The sequence below is a fragment of the Osmerus eperlanus genome, chromosome 4, assembly GCF_963692335.1.
Source record: "Osmerus eperlanus chromosome 4, fOsmEpe2.1, whole genome shotgun sequence".
In the NCBI taxonomy this organism is placed as follows: Eukaryota; Metazoa; Chordata; class Actinopteri; order Osmeriformes; family Osmeridae; genus Osmerus; species Osmerus eperlanus.
In genome coordinates this window covers 5,963,853-5,979,727 of record NC_085021.1, presented here as the reverse complement: position 1 = coordinate 5,979,727, position 15,875 = coordinate 5,963,853, and the positions used below count along the sequence as shown (strand labels likewise).

At 47.1% G+C, this 15,875-nt stretch overlaps 2 protein-coding genes across 3 annotated transcripts; both read left to right on the top strand.

Moving 5' to 3' along the window:
* The first annotated feature begins 344 nt into the window (after positions 1–344).
* Positions 345–6,144, top strand: amt (aminomethyltransferase). The gene is made up of 9 exons (XM_062458364.1): positions 345–595; positions 2,026–2,193; positions 2,296–2,376; positions 2,911–3,042; positions 3,132–3,210; positions 3,309–3,454; positions 3,560–3,740; positions 4,010–4,165; positions 4,834–6,144. The coding sequence occupies exons 1-9, from the start codon at positions 470–472 to the stop codon at positions 5,010–5,012; spliced, it is 1,248 nt and encodes a 415-aa protein (XP_062314348.1). The 5' UTR covers positions 345–469; the 3' UTR covers positions 5,013–6,144.
* A 1,206-nt stretch (positions 6,145–7,350) lies between these two features.
* On the top strand, positions 7,351–15,854 carry ifrd2 (interferon-related developmental regulator 2). 2 transcript variants are annotated; one of them, XM_062458356.1, is made up of 13 exons: positions 7,351–8,128; positions 9,578–9,640; positions 11,729–11,845; positions 11,939–12,023; positions 12,345–12,469; positions 12,860–13,017; positions 13,157–13,210; positions 13,409–13,587; positions 13,871–13,979; positions 14,068–14,202; positions 14,352–14,480; positions 14,779–14,871; positions 15,027–15,854. In XM_062458356.1, exons 1-13 carry the CDS (start codon positions 8,089–8,091, stop codon positions 15,105–15,107), a joined length of 1,368 nt encoding a protein of 455 aa, XP_062314340.1. In that variant the 5' UTR covers positions 7,351–8,088; the 3' UTR covers positions 15,108–15,854. The 2 variants fall into 2 exon arrangements, with proteins under 2 accessions (XP_062314340.1, XP_062314341.1); XM_062458357.1 differs by lacking the exon at positions 9,578–9,640 and having other exon boundaries at positions 7,355–8,128.
* Positions 15,855–15,875: the final 21 nt, after the last annotated feature.

The window sequence follows — 15,875 nt, the reverse complement described above, 5'->3', positions numbered from 1 at the left end:
ACTGTTTGGGGATCAAAACATGTTCATATTCTATATGTCATATGTCATGTAGGAAGTTAAGACTATATTTTATTCTCTCTATACTAAATACTATTATTCATATTATTCATACCAATCTGCAGTGGAGTTTTGTGGCTATCTTGTTGTTATGATCAGTGACCTATGCACGTTGTAAAGCTCTCTCTTGGAAGTCGCTTTGGATAAAAGCGTCTGCTAAATGAATAAATGTAAATGTAAATAAAGGACGCGAGCCTCATGCATCAGCGAGGATCATTCCCTGGAATGTTTACTATCATTCTGAAGAATGGATTCATTCTTGGTAGACTACATTTCCCGACAGACCTCGCAGTGGTCACGGTCGCTGTTTTGCACAGAAAGCAGAATTCTTGAAAGAGTGCGGAGTCCAAAGATTTGGCGACATTAAGGTTTTGAGTGAATAGTGAGTCTTTGGTCAGGAAAACAAGAAGTCATGTGGTCTAGGTTACTATGTGGCGGACGGGTCGGGTTTGGTGTACGGGCATCGAGACAGTGTTTGCCCAGCGCTGGATCCGAAACAGCAGGAAAGCAGTTGCAGAGACATGCTTCAACTTCAGAGGTGGGTACCGACTTTGTGTAGTTAGATTTTTTTTCAACCTGCTATGGCAATCTCTGATGCACACACTATGCACACAACCCAACCAGGAATGTGACTGCTTTATACAGCATCTTTCTTCCAATATGGGGCGGAATCCGGTGGACTATTGTAGGTATCATTTTATTCACGGCAAAGCACAACCATAGTTTTAAGCAACATAATTGTTGTTGTACAGGAAAATGATAGAGGACACAGTTTCCATAATAATTTCATTTGTGTCACGTTCACTCATGCAAAGCAAATTCGGTGCATCTGTCCCAGCCCCGCAGCCCCTAGCAGTCGCTTGGCTGGCTTCAGTTGATGATTTTATTAGAACCACGAGAGTGACTTCTTCTGTCAGGGGAGTTGAGGCTCAGTCCCGTTCTAAATGAATGAACACTCCCATTATGTGAATGGAGCCTTGTACATTATATGATAGAGTCCCTTTCTCTATACCAGGGGGTTAACCTAACACCCTAACACCAAAGTGTAGACAACTGGACATCATTTTCTTCACAGAACATTCATGTTTGTTCATCTGAAAGAGGCAAGAATAGAATAGCCACACTCCTATTGAGTGCTAAAGGCTCTTCTGATAAAGTGTTTGAGGGATGAAAATTGAAGTGTTGGAATCACACAGTAATAATAATAATAATACATTTTATTTTCCAAGGCGCCTTTCTCGGCACTGAAGGACACCGTTCATGTGTTTATGACACGTGTCAACATGTTCATGTTCATGTGTTCAACAGTGTTCATGACAAGATGTGATTAGGTCTACTGTTGCAGCTAAGTTTGTACTGACAGTGATTGATGTATCAATTGAGTAAGGGGGTAAAGGAGGCCTTAATGTCCCCTGCTAACATCCCAGTAGAGATTGTGTCTCTACTAGACTGCTTTAGTAGCCTGATGACTTTGGACTGACTTCTGACGACCTCCAACATCCCAGGGTGCACTGCTCGCTGATAAGACCCAGTGGCGTCTGGTTTGACGGCCAAAGGTCTCCATCATAGAGTAGAATATTATACACTTCTGAAGTCCAGAATCGATAGATTCTCACGAACCCTATTCACTCTTAGTCAGGGTGCAGTAGTTGCTGTGATGAAACACTGGATATTTGTCACAGGAAATAATTGCATTAACCTTTTATATATTTGGTTGAACCATGGGTCATACTGTATATAAAGGCTTAATAGGATCATGTCTGTGTGTGTGTGAATCATATCTGTACACAACCATGTCTGTGTTTAAACCATGTTTATATGGGACCATGTATGTGTATGATCCATGGGTTGTATAGGACGATGTCTGTGTATAAACCATATAGCACTATGTCTGTGTATAAGCCTTGGGTCATATAAGACCATTTCTGTGTATCTAAACCCTGTCTCTATACAACCATGTCTGGGCAGGCATCCATGAGGAAGACAGCTCTGTTTGACTACCACCGCCAGCAGGGAGGCAAGATGGTGGAGTTTGCAGGCTGGAGTATGCCTGTGCAGTACAAGGACAGCCACATTGTGTCTCATATGCACACAAGGCAACACTGCTCTATATTTGATGTCAGCCACATGCTACAGGTAGGTGTGTGTGTCTGGGTGTCTCTCTGTGTGTGCATTTGTGTGTGTGTGTGTGTGTGTGTGTGTGTTCTAACTGATCCTCCCACTATGTGTCCTTGCCAGACCAAAGTCCATGGGAGGGACAGGGTGAAGTTCATGGAGTCCCTGATTGTAGGAGATGTTGCTGAGCTGAAGGACAACCAGGTGAGAAGAACCATTTTAGATTCTTATATTTATTTGAATTCACATGTCCCTTTTTATTCATAAGGAATTCAAAGGTTTCTCGTGGATTTGATAAGTTACAGACACTAAGGAGGACAGAACACAATGTCCACGCTGCCTCTGACAACTGAGATGGAGCTATATTTCACCACCTGTCTCTTGTCTTGGGCATATCTGTAATATGAAGGACTCTCACAGTCATCTTATGTACCAGGCTACCACATAGAAGGAGACTGCGCCTGCACCCATGGTTCCTAATGTGTGCAGACAGTGACTGGTAGTTCTGACGTAAATCTTTTCATACATAAGTCATATGGGCAGCCTGCTAAGACATCCATCTCTCTTTGATCTCTGTCGACAAACAATGTCAGGTGTATTTGGGTCAAAAGAAAACACCTCAGAAGCTTTAGGTTCAAACTACCACCCTGTCGGTACAGGAGTATACTCTCTCTCTCACACACACACACATGCTCACACACACGGTTGATGTTTTTCTCTCTCTCTCCATATCCCAAGGGCACACTGACGCTCTTCACCAATGAGCAGGGTGGAATCATGGATGACCTCATTGTCACTAAGACGGACCAGGGCTACCTCTATGTGGTGTCCAACGCCGGCTGTGCTGATAAAGACTCCGCCAACATGAAGGTCAGGGATCAGAGGCCGACATGACCAAACAGTGCAGGTCCCATGTGTGTTGTCTTGCCATGTATGATATTGTGTGTGTGGCGTTGCAGGCCAAGCTGGCGGAATTCAAAGCAGCAGGTCATGATGTGGATCTGGAGTTCTTGGAGGAGTCTCTGATTGCTGTGCAAGGCAAGGCTCCAGATGTTCTCCTCACTCAGGGAATGAGTCAGTGTCTCCTGATTTCTAAGGCTGTGTGTGTGTGTGTACGTGCGTGTGTGTGTTTATAGGCCCTTCCACGGCCCAGGTGCTCCAAGAGGGCCTGTCAGATGACCTCAGCAAGCTGACCTTCATGACCTCCACGCTGGCCACGGTGTTTGGCATCCCGGGCTGCAGGGTCACCCGCTGTGGCTACACTGGAGAGGATGGGGTGGAGGTGGGGCAGTCTATCCATCTCTCTTTCCCTCTGTCCTTCTTTCTCGTGTTTCTTCATTTTCTCTTTACCTTTGCTGCCTATCTCAGTGGCCACTTTCCTCCCCAGATCTCTGTTCCGACGTCCAGCGTGGTCGCCCTGACGGAACGTCTGCTGGCCAACAGCGAGGTCAAGCTGGCCGGGCTGGGCGCACGCGACAGTCTGAGGCTGGAGGCGGGCCTCTGTCTCTACGGCAACGACATTGATGAGAACACAACTCCAGTGGAGGGCACCCTAGTATGGACCATAGGTGATGACCCTGGAGCCTACTTCCTAACCTCTGACCTCTCAACCCAGTCTAGTAAACACCGACCCCTAACCCAATCTAGTGTGAGCCAAAAAAGTTTACCTTGGAGCCTAACAATGTGCCTCTAGCCCAGCCTATTGGGGGCTTAAGTGTCAAACCCAGCTATCATTCTCTAATCTATCTGTTAGCTGTTGTTCCAATGCTGACTGTGTGTTACCATGGTGTCACCTGACGATGTTTGTTTACGTTGTGTGTCTGATTGGCCTGTGTAGGAAAAAGGCGTCGCCAGGCAAGGGATTTCCCCGGCGCTGACATCATCGTGCCCCAAATTAAGGCCAAGACCGCCAGGAAGAGGGTGGGGCTGGTGTCCACCGGCCCACCTGTCAGAGGCCACACCCCCATCCTAAGCCCAGAAGGAAAGGTCATAGGTCAGTCTAACCTATAGCTACTTGCTGTAGATAGTATAAGAATGACCATGAAGTGATGTAAGACTGCCCACACTGCAGACACATGCATATTTAGCAATAAAAAAAATTGCAGATGCTTTTATTCAAAGTGGTGGATAAAAGTGCATATAGTCCAACTGGACTAATTACTTATTAGTTCAACTTAATACATTTAGTTTTACTAAACCTTTTTCTGCATGTTATATTTTAGATGTTGTTACAGCACTGTCTTGTAGACTCCACTTACTGATAGTGTACTTTTGTTGCATTTTCCTATCATAAGAATGATGGAATATTGTTGTTGAGATAATGCTATCAGTTCTAATCACTAAAATACTGTTAAACAGTGTACTTCTGATCCTTGATTATCAGCTAAACTTCCTAAATGAACTATTTGTATGAATTATTCAAGTGTAAATATAGTAAGAGCAGCAGATAATCATTGACTAGAAGTGTACAGTTTTAACAGCATTACAGTCCTAGACAAATCTCTCCTCCTATAATGAGTAAGTTGGACACTAGTTTATCAAGTCAATTATATCTTTATTTTACACCTTATATTAAACCTAGTAGCACACTGAAGTCTATGGATGATGGTAACTGAGTGTGAATGGGATGTGAATAAGATCAAATCCTGTCTTGTCTCTCAGGTGAGGTCACCAGCGGCTGCCCCTCCCCCTGCCTGAAAAAGAATGTTGCCATGGGTTACGTGGAGGCAGCGTACAGTAAGAACGGAACACCGGTGAAGGTGGAAGTCAGGAAGAAAGCTGTTGACGCCATCATCAGCAAGATGCCATTTGTGCCCACCAACTACTACACTGGCCAATAGGCTATGCTGTCTGTTCATCGTGCTGTCTGTCTATCGTACTGACTGACTGACTGGCTGACTGGCTGTGCTGCCTGTTTGTGCCATTAATAGTTGTCTGTGACCAATCTAACTGTATTAGGAATGGATGTGTTTAAGCACACTGTCTCTGATCAGGGTCTCTCTTCTGTGAGTAAATGCTCCCATCTCATGTTCAGGGTGAGTATTACACCTTAAACCACCGGAGGGAGTGCAATGCCCTCCATAGAACCTGAGTTGGCAGAATGTTCCAGTCCAACTCCAGGTTAATCAAACAAGGTAACATCCTCCCACTCTCTGTAAAATGTGGATTTCTTACTGGTTTTGTCTCTGAGGTTCATGCAGAACTTGTAGACCAGCAGATCGCACTGGACACATGACATATCACAGACTCAACCTTTTTTTACTGTTTGTTATCTTTCTGATATGATCATGAATCTAAACTTGAATTTTGAAGTTGAAGTGACACACAATGGTTTGTGTGTCATATACGTTTACTAATGACTAATTTTCAAAGGTGTATGTTTGTATCAGCAAGACCAAACACAGTTCCAGATTATTCCAAATGGCCCTTTTGATATTTTGAATAGTCCTTGTAATTACAGCTTGCGGTACTACAATAGTTTTCCCATCACTACCTGGCCACTCTTCTCATATTTTTTGAGAAATGTTATTGCAGTATTATGAAGTATTAAGGGTCCAACTATCCATAAGACTTATCATTTCCTTATACACTTTACTTACAAAAGTTTCTTGTTATATGCTTAAAGGAAGTAGATACTGCAATAGCCTAATTTGTTTCCATGTACTACTGAAAATATTTGTTTTCATGTTTTTAATTTAAATTAAATTTGATGTATTGAAATATTAATTTGGACTATACAATATCATTGTATTTTAGAAAGCTTTCATTAATCTATATTCAACCGCAGTGTATCGTTGTTTTGTCTACAGAGATAGGCTAATACAACCGATGTATGATCTATGCGGTTTAGTTTACATTATTGAAGTGTATAGCCTAGGTAAAATAAATGATTTAACGTTTAAAGATGACAATGTTGTTGATAAGCACTTTTTGTCATATTTGCCGAAATAAACTTAATATCTTGATAGAACTAAGCTACATATAAAGGTTTGACGGTGTGAAATCCATCCTACATGTGTGGGCGTCGCAGGACTGAAATAAACACGACAAATCATTAAGACCGTTCCTACATTAATGATTAAACGGGCTACCTGTCTGTCTACCGACCTGCGCGCACTCTACCCCTGCACTCAATACGCGTTACTATTAGTGATGGGCATTCCGGCTCTTTTTCGTGAGCCGGCTCGTATGGCTCAGCTCACTAAAAAGAGCCGGCTCTTTTGGCTCTCCAACGGCTCTTTAAAAAATACATGTTTTAACTATGAATTTGACTATGATAGGTGTGAAAACAATTTGAATTAAATTATTAAATGAAATCATACTCGACCGTAACCACATATCTTTAAAAATGCATTGATTTGTCATGGCTCTCCTCCGAGTTTTGACTACTCTCTGACTGTGTGTGAGTTGGCTCGGCCCTCCCTCATGCAGGATTGACAGGAACAGAATGTGAGGATGATCGTGTGCGCCTTTAAGCCTACAAGTATTTTTTTGTTGTTCTTTGAATCAGTCAATTATTTTAAATACAATTAAAATTAATTATTTCATAATCATTTAGTTTTTATAGGCTGTATTAATCTATTAAAAATAGAGTCGGCTCTTCAGATATGCGAGCCAGCTCCCGACGTTCACCTTCAAGAGCCGGCTCTTAGAGCCAGATCGTTCGCGAACGACCCATCACTAGTTACTATGTTTTCAACCAGCTAGGCAGAGGTACGCTATTATTAACACCCGAGCTTGAGACACAAAAATGGGGTAGAAAGAGCAGGCAATAAATCCAGTTCCAGATTTCACAGTTGAAAGAGAAAACAGACATTAGTTGAAAGGGTTCAACTATATTATGAAATTAGGCTACCCAATATAGGCTTCTAACGTTAGCAATGTTTATTTTAATTTTGATAGTGTTGTGTGTGTTCTTACATGTGAATGCGACATGGGGTAATTCGTGAAAAAAATATATGTTGCTGTCTCAAAAACTTTCTCGAGTCTCCCGGCAGTTCGTTCATGTGTTTTGTGGGAGTGGCTTTGAAGGGAGGAGGGGGTGGAATATTATGGTTTGAATAGTTTGGAGTGAAAGCTGAAATAGCTAGCTTTGCAAAACGTGTCTATACCAGCTTTAATGTTTCCAGGACCATTCGTTGGTCTATTATTTGTTTAAGATAGTAGATTCTAATATTGAGGCATGTGAAAGTTTGGATAACGTGTTGGGGTTACTACTTCGGATTGTTTTGAGTTGTATTTGTATTTGTCCAGATGTATAAGACAACTCGTAAGACAAAACTTGAAATGTGAACGATATTGTGTTAACCAAATAGAGCGTTAGAGTGCAAAGAAAGTTTTCTGTAAGTAAACAGCTGATTATTTTTGGTGAGTTTGGGAATTGTAGTTTAATTCAGTAGAGAGTTACGCAAGAAACATATGGAATTTCACTGTAGGACTACAATATCCACACTGCCCCGCTGTATCAACTAGAAGGTGGAGCGTGCCGGTCCGATAGCGGTTACCGAGGAGAAGATGGTGGAATTTGCAACAGCAACGTGCTCGATACTCCGTCCCAAACACTTTGAAATATACTTACCTTCTCAACCAGGTATTAGATATCGGTTACCCGGGGACAATCATAGATAATATAATCAAAAACGTTGAAGAAACTGACGTTCTTTGATCCGGACAACCCAGGTCCAGCTCTTCGACACGGCAGACAAACCTGGAACGTGGTGCTGTTATATTGAAAACACTTGAGTGTGGGGGTTGACTTTGGGGTATTAATGCGTCGTCTCACAATACAGAGTATATCTTTGTGCTAACTAGCCTGTCAAGTCTGGGAGGGTGATTGTAGACTTTGAAAAACGGGGCGACAGTATAGATTGCCCCTGTCGAGACGTGGAAGACTGATCAAGCAGTCTGACTGGCAAAATGCCACGGAGTAAGAAAGGAAAACGTGCTTCAAATAAGGGTAAGTCTAGCAGATTAACATGACTTGTTGACTAACAATCTCCTAGTTAAAACTGAGAAGCAGCTGAATTTAACGCTAGCTTAGTAAACAAATAGTACGCTTTCACTGTATTATTGTTTGGGGAAAGCTTGTAAAAAGGCTAACGTTAGCTTCCCAAACTTATTGACTAATTTTGTTGGAAGTTACACTGCTAATAATGGCAGGAATGCCAGCTGGCATGAACCATATGGTATGGAACATCAGTAGATGATTTGCCCAACAAGTGTCACTTTTGGAACTACTCGTTTTGGTTAGCCAGCTGTTTTGCAACACATTTGATTTGCAAGTTGTGGTCGCCCTGATGTTGAAACAGTTTACTTATAACTGATTCCATTCATCTTGCTACTTGATGCAGTCACTAGTAGCAATCATGTAACTTAGGCCATATAGCTGACATCTAGTTTATGCTTCAAAGCTGCCATAGTGGGTTGGTGTCGGATTTATAACTAGCTTGATGAAAGGTAAAACGCTTGGCCATAGTATTATTTTTAGCAGGAATGTCAGTCAGGGAAAGCGAGCATGTATGATGAGGTCATTAGTTTGTGCTAAATGGCACAACGCGGCTTTATACATTAATCACGTAGGATTACTCCTTATACTGTAACTTGTATAGGGCCAGTTTTGGTAATCTATAACGCGACCACAATCAAAGTGTAGACTGTGCGTTTATGTGCTTCGTAGCTATGGCGTTGTGCTTCATACCTCCCCCGCTCGTGGGTTTACGTGGGTAGTTCACATCACGTGCGGGCGCTACACGTCTCCTGTGGACGGTGGACTGTAGTACATTACACCCAGCTGACGAAACCCAACGCCATTTCTTAGTGCCACATGCAAGGTTACATTTCAGCAGATAAGCAGGACTCCTCTGTCTTTATCATATCACCTCTGTTAAGGACCTCCCGGCATACATATTTACTCAGGAAGCAGTCATCTGTAATCTGATTCACAGCTAGTAATAGTGCTGATACTGAGTGTACCTCACACTCAATGCATATCAGAATCAATGTGGGCAATGGAGCAGAGATGCAAAGACACAGTGTCCTGTTGACCCACCAGAAAACGCGCGTCACATTCATTCATTCCAGCCACTGAACCTCCACAAGGCCAGGATGCTGTAGGTCCCTGCTGATGTGCTGAAGGCCTACATCACCATTAGCCATCTGTGCTGCGTGGTAGCGTTTAGGGTGTGACTGGTTAGCTCAGATACTGCGGGGCTGCAACACCCTGCTGAGAGAAACTGACATGGCACCATCCCTGGGTCCCCTTTGGTCATGTTTTGGGGACTAAACAGCGGGAGTCAAGATAACCATGTTGGAAAAATAGTACAATGTTTAATGGTATCCTTCCTCCATGGCCGCCTCCCCCCATACCATCCCCAACCTATGGTCCCTCCCTCCACCCCCACCCCAGGCTCTCTTCGACAGGAGGTACTCCAGCTACAGCTGTCTGCCAAGACCGCCGTGTCTTATAAAGGTAACCCCGGATTGAGGTTCACCTTCACCAGCTTATCCCTCACCTCCACCCTCTCCATCACTCCCATCCCCACTGCTTAGCCCAGCCCTCCCCCCATCTCCCTCCACTCCTTGCTGGCTGGATGTCATCCACTCCCATCCCTCCTTGCTTGATCATCCACCCTCATCTCCCGGTGTTTTCCTGTCCATCCACACCTCTGTAACTCAGCTGTTCTAGAACCCTGCCTTTACAACAAGGCCGTCAGTGTAAGTGTGCTACACGCATGCATGTGTCCCTACAGGTTTTTTTTTTTTGTTTGTCCCCTCTGACCCCCACAAACCCTCTAACCTTCCTGGGTTCAGGACATCTGCCTGCTTCATTCCAACCTCAGCCAGCCCAACACCAACTCCACCACGTTTGCTCCACCCTGCCATACTAGCACACTGCTGCATGTCAGTTATGGATTGAAGAACATTTTGGCATTGTTCTCCCTCTTCTTTTCTTCAACATGAAGCGATCCAGAACAGCTGTTTGAACACCCAGGACAACTAGATGGTTGGTCAACCCCCTAGCTAGTTTACCACAGGCAGGCCCAGTCCCTCTGCAGAGCAAGCACACAGTGTCCTGGTTGGAGGGAGATGTCATGGCACATGCCAGGGAGGGTCAGATTTTTGAGCGGTTAGGGAATCGGGGTATTAATCAGAAGGTTGCCGGTTCGATTCCCGGCCGTGAAAAATGACGTTGTGTCCTTGGGCAAGGCACTTCACCCTACTTGCCTCGGGGAAATGTCCCTGTAGTTACTGTAAGTCGCTCTGGATAAAAGCGTCTGCTAAATGACTAATGTAAATGTCAAAGCAGGAGTCATGACAACGGGGCCCTTTTCCTTGAGAAGAGAGCTTGTCAGTCTTATATGAGCCCCTCCCTTGGGTGTGACAGCCACAGGGCTTCAAGACTAGTCTGACACGTGAGACCTGCATGAGGACACACACACTCACCCACACACTCTCACTCTCTCTCACACACACATACACACTTTCTCACACACACACACACACACACACTCTCTCTCTCACACACACATACCCGCACACACATAAACACACTTAGCTTTGGCAGGGTCAACGCTAGTACAGAGAAGTCACGTAACATGTGATAAGGGTCCAGAAGGTCGTGGCATCGTCGCCAGGTGTGTGTTCACACCCCCGCCCCCTCCCTGTGAAGAGCCCTTGTGTCAGCCTGACAGCCGACCCCTTCACAAGAGGGGCTCATGTTGCACCACTAAATGGCCACCGCCATGTGTGCAGCAGCTAGACTGCAGCAAGGCCCCTGGCTGTCCTAGAGCTGAGCTAGGCTCAGACAGGTGGAGAGGGGCGTCCGGGGCTGGGCTACATAGAGTTGGGGCTGGGTTGAGCAGCAGCAAGCTGGGCTAGACTGTTAGGCTAGGCCGTTTGGGGTTTGATGGGTTCTGTGAGGTGCTGCTGGGGTAGTGGACCCTGGCCTGGGCAAGGGGTCCTAGCCTGGACGGGGCTTAGTGGGCTAGGTAAGACTAGGATGATGTTTTGTTCCTGCTAGCTCAGGGCTTCTTCTGTTGCCAGGATTACTCTGGTTGGTCACATGGGCCTTCCTACCATCCCCGCCATTGTGTGTTCTGACAGGTCACCCGGGACATGCTGGGGTGAACCAGAGGTCCCAGCCTCCCAGTGCAACCTGGGAACTGTAGTCAACTGATGGTTCAGACTCTAGCCAAGAACTGCCTGAATACTTGAATTTCCTTTGGGATCAATACATTGAACTCTCCCCAACTTCTGTGGGAAGCAACGTGTGTGTTATTTTGAGGTGTGTAAGCTGGTGGCAGCATGTTCTACGGGCTTTCCTAGTTAAGTCGAGTTTGTGTGTGTGTGTGAGAGAGAGAGAGAGAGAGAGAGAGAGTAGAGCCTATCTATAAGGGGAAGGTCCTATGATAGTTTCACTGACACACTCCGACAGCTGAGCTTCTAACTGAGCACACACACACACCTGTTTTGCGCGCACACACACCTCTGTCACCTTGGCACTACACACACTGGTCTCTCATTCACTGTCTCTCTGTTTCCACCCCTCCCCTCGCAGGGGGCAGGAATGGGGTGAAGGGGGAGTCTGGTGCTAGTGATGATGACCTGGCCTCCGATGTGCTCAGCCATTACAGCAGTACCAGTGAGACTGCCTCTGTACTGGAGGAGGGTACAGGTGGGTACCACGCACACAGATACAGTCATATACATTGCGTGAGACATTAGCCATGCAGAAATCTCAATGTGTGTGTGTGCGTGTGCGGTGCAGGAGGGGAGCCCGTGGATGAGCAGACAGCCCAGGAGGAGACGGAGGACAAGCTGAAGCAGTGTATCGACAACCTGACAGACAAGAGGTGAGCAGAGCTGCTCCAATCCTTAGACCAGCTACTCCCTCCCTCTCTCACCCTCCTTTCTTTCTGACCACCACCATCTCTCTCTCTCTCACCCCCTTCCCTCTCTCCCTCTCTCTCTGACCCCTCTCTCTCTCTGACCCCCCTCTCTCTCTGACCCCCCTCTCTCTCTGACCCCCCTCTCTCTCTGACCCCCCTCTCTCTCTGACCCCCCTCTCTCTCTGACCCCCCTCTCTCTCTGACCCCCCTCTCTCTCTGACCCCCCTCTCTCTCTGACCCCCCTCTCTCCCTCTAACCCCTCTCTCTCTTCCTCTCCTTCCCCAGTGCTAAGACCCGCCTGGCAGGGCTGGAGTCTCTGAGACAGGCCTTCTCCTCCAGGGTGCTGTACGACTTCCTGCTGGAGAGACGCCTCACCGTCAGCGACTGTCTGGAGAGGAGCCTGCGCAAAGGTCAGGCTGGGCAAGGCTGGATGTCAGAGCCTTGGATGTACTATATGTATATGAATGTACTGTGTGTATGTATGCATGGACCTGGATGCGTATTGCACGGTCGAAGGGTCAAAGTCATCACCAGTCATTTCTCACAGCCGTCCGTCTTTACAGTTGGTTTATCATCTTGACGCCTCTTCCTTCTCCCCATCCCCGTCCTCCCCCCGTCCCCCTCTCCGTCCTCCCCCCGTCCCCCTCTCCGTCCCCCTCTCCGTCCTCCCCCCGTCCCCCTCTCCGTCCTCCCCCCGTCCCCCTCTCCGTCCCCCTCTCCGTCCTCCCCCCGTCCCCCTCTCCGTCCTCCCCCCGTCCCCCTCTCCGTCCTCCCCCATCCCGCTCTCCGTCCTCCCCCAGGCGGGGCAGAGGAGCAGGCGGCGGCCGCCACCGTCTTCGCCCTGCTGTGCATCCAGCTGGGGGGCGGCGCCGAAGGGGAGGAGGGCTTCCGGATGCTCCGCCCCATCCTCAGCTCTCTGATGATCGACGGCTGCGCCAGCTTCACGGCCCGCCAGAGTGTGAGCGACCACACCCGCCTCCCTTCACCAGTCAGACATCCCAGACACATCCGCCTCACAGCGGTCTTAGGCCCGTCGGATCAAAAGCACATCTATCATTTTAACGCTGCTGATGATAAAGAAACCTTTCTCTTTGCAGTGTGCCAGAGCTCTGGGAGTGTGCTGCTATGTGTCAGCTGCAGAGGAGGGGGAGGTGAGGAGGACACACACACACACCTCCACACACATACCTCCACACTCACCAACAAACAGTTTTCCTGGTCCGGGCAACATTAAGATCTACAATCTGTGAGCTACCACATCTGACTGCCTTTCTCCTCCCCTCTCTCTTTCCTGCTCTCCTGTCTCCCCCCCCCCCCCCCCCCCCTTCCTCTCCCTGCCCCCCTTCTAGGACCTGGTGAAGTCTCTGAGTCACCTGGAGAGCGTGTTCATGGCGACATACCCCAACAGGGAGGGCACCCTGCCCACGCCCAAACCTGGCGCCCCGGGGCTCCACAGCGCCGCCCTGCAGTCCTGGGCCCTGCTCGTCACCCTCTGCCCCGCCTCCCGCGTCAACGTGCTGCAAGACCTGTGAGTGTCCAGGGCTGCAAACAGTGGGGGGATTGCTGGACGTTATCAGGAGAATGTCTGTCCGTTGTAATTTTCAATCGCAAAAGTTATTTTTTGTGTCTGGTTTTTTCTCTTCCGTTTTATTAATTATGTTAAGTACTATAATTGATGTATTGAATGGAGTGAAAAAAGTGAAAAGCTTTAGCTTTCAAGTCGGAAAATGCACCAAAAGAAAGGCCCGCTGACTGGAAATCCCCAGAATATGCATTCATGAGTTTTTTTCCTTCCATCTCTCCTCCCTCAGTCATCTCCCTAAGCTGCAGGCCTGTCTGGAGAGCAGTGACGTCAACTACAGGATAGCTGTGGGAGAGACTATCGCCTTGCTGGTGGAGCTAGGCAGAGATATAGACAGGGTAGGTACTTGTCTGGACAGACACAACCGGGTAGTTTCTTAAGTACTTAGGTACTTGATTAGACTTAACACGCGTGTGTGTGTGACAGGATTACGAGTACGAGGACAGTGAGAGTCTGTGCGAGTGCCTGAAGGGGCTGGCGACGGATGGCAACAAGCACCGGGCCAAGAACGACCGGAGGAAACAGCGCTCCATCTTCAGGGAGGTGCTTCACTACATAGAGGTGAGGAATGCTCCCACTGCACCAACCTGGCAACCCAAAATGGAAGATCTAGAAGTACTCACGGTGTCTGTAGGCAGTGTGGAGTTCCACTCTTATGATGGAGGGACAGCAGATGACTCCATTGCACTCCTCTTCCTCCCTTCCTGCAGAGCGAGGACTTCACAGAGGAGAAGGTCAGGTTCGGCATTGAGGGCATCTACATCGACAGCTGGATGAGGAGGAGGATCTACGACGCCTTCAAAGAGGTCCTGGAGTCTGGAGTCACACACCACCTCCAGGTTAGCACGCTAGGCTAACACCACTGGGTCTCATGCCTCTGGTTGGGGTGCTGGCTGGTGGGGAACAGATCTCATTCAGAGCTAGCTAGTTGGGTTTGTAAACAGAGCTAGATTGCTAACGGGGTAGGAAGCAGAGCTAGCAAGCAGTTGTGATAACCAGGGGCTAGCTAGCTAAATCTTGGTGCTGTTTTTGAATCAGTGGGTAACAGACTGCTATCCTATGCCTAAAGAGTATTCCTAATATGAGACTAAAAAGCATTGGATAAGGACCAGACCTAATCTTCTTGTCACCCCCCAGTTCAACCCTCTGCTAAGGGACATCTTTGGCCTGGGAGCCCCCCTCATACTGGATGCTGCCGTCAAGGCCAGCAAGATCTCCCGCTTCGAGAAGGTGAATACAAGACATGAATTAACTGAACAGGCCTCCTACTGTTCTCTGATGGGGGGGGGTGGGTGGGGGGGGGGGGGTGCTGCTGTAGGGGGGGGGTGTAGTGCGTCTACGACACAGCCTCTCATCTCCACTCCTTTGTCCCTCTTCCGTTTCAGCATCTGTTCAACTCCGCTGCCTTCAAGGCCAGGACTAAGATAAGGAACAAAGTCCGTGACAAACGGGCCGACGTGATGTGAGAACAACTCAACAGAAGAAGGGAGGAGGAGGAGCCAAAGAATGAAGGAGAGAGGGGGTGGGGGGGTTCCTGCAGAACCGGAGGTCATAATGTTTGGATCCTGGATTGAACCCCCACACACCTCAGCCCTGACAGACACGTCAGACCTGATGAATGAAGCCTACCAAACCAACCTTAATGATGTTTTCCCTCCACTGTTGTTCACGAGGATGACAAAAGCGAGCGGAGCGATTCAAGGAGGGGTTGGTCCGCTAGTAAGAGCTATCAAGGCAGCACAATACGTGTAACCAAATAGCATTGTCTCATCAGAGTGTCTAGTGGTTGTGTTTATGGTGGTGGGGGATTCATGGTCATCACAGTGCCTCTCCATCCGTCTATGCTCCTCCTCTCCTGCATAGGAACCCCACCTGGCGGATGCCAAACACACAGACTTGTGAACGATGTAAACCTGTTTATCTAGTTTGAGTGCGTTTTATTTCGATTTTTTATTTAACAAGGATTTAATTACAGAATCTGGGAAGCCTGAAACTAGGACTATTCCATCTTTGTATTAATTATATTTTTGGAATAAGAACATCTTAACCTGTTTTTGGTATAAAAGGAAAATAGGAAAAAAAAAAACATATTTTACTTTCTAATTTATTGAAAGTCGGGAGAAGATGCAAGACGTGATTTTATATAAACTCATGGTCAGTTTACAGAAATCAATTATGGGAAAAGGACAACTGAATAAAATAAATAATATTTTTAGTTTTTAGATGTTTTATGC

Bases quoted from the DNA above. Each gene is read 5' to 3' on its own strand.
- amt (XM_062458364.1), top strand. From the start codon at position 470: ATGTGGTCTAGGTTACTATGTGGCGGACGGGTCGGGTTTGGTGTACGG. The intron at 2,194-2,295 runs GTAGGTGTGTGT...TGTCCTTGCCAG, and splicing joins ATGTCAGCCACATGCTACAG to ACCAAAGTCCATGGGAGGGA. The intron at 3,211-3,308 runs GCAAGGCTCCAG...GTGTGTTTATAG, and splicing joins GTCTCTGATTGCTGTGCAAG to GCCCTTCCACGGCCCAGGTG.
- ifrd2 (XM_062458356.1), top strand. From the start codon at position 8,089: ATGCCACGGAGTAAGAAAGGAAAACGTGCTTCAAATAAGG. The intron at 14,481-14,778 runs GTTAGCACGCTA...GTCACCCCCCAG, and splicing joins GAGTCACACACCACCTCCAG to TTCAACCCTCTGCTAAGGGA. The intron at 14,872-15,026 runs GTGAATACAAGA...CTTCCGTTTCAG, and splicing joins AGATCTCCCGCTTCGAGAAG to CATCTGTTCAACTCCGCTGC.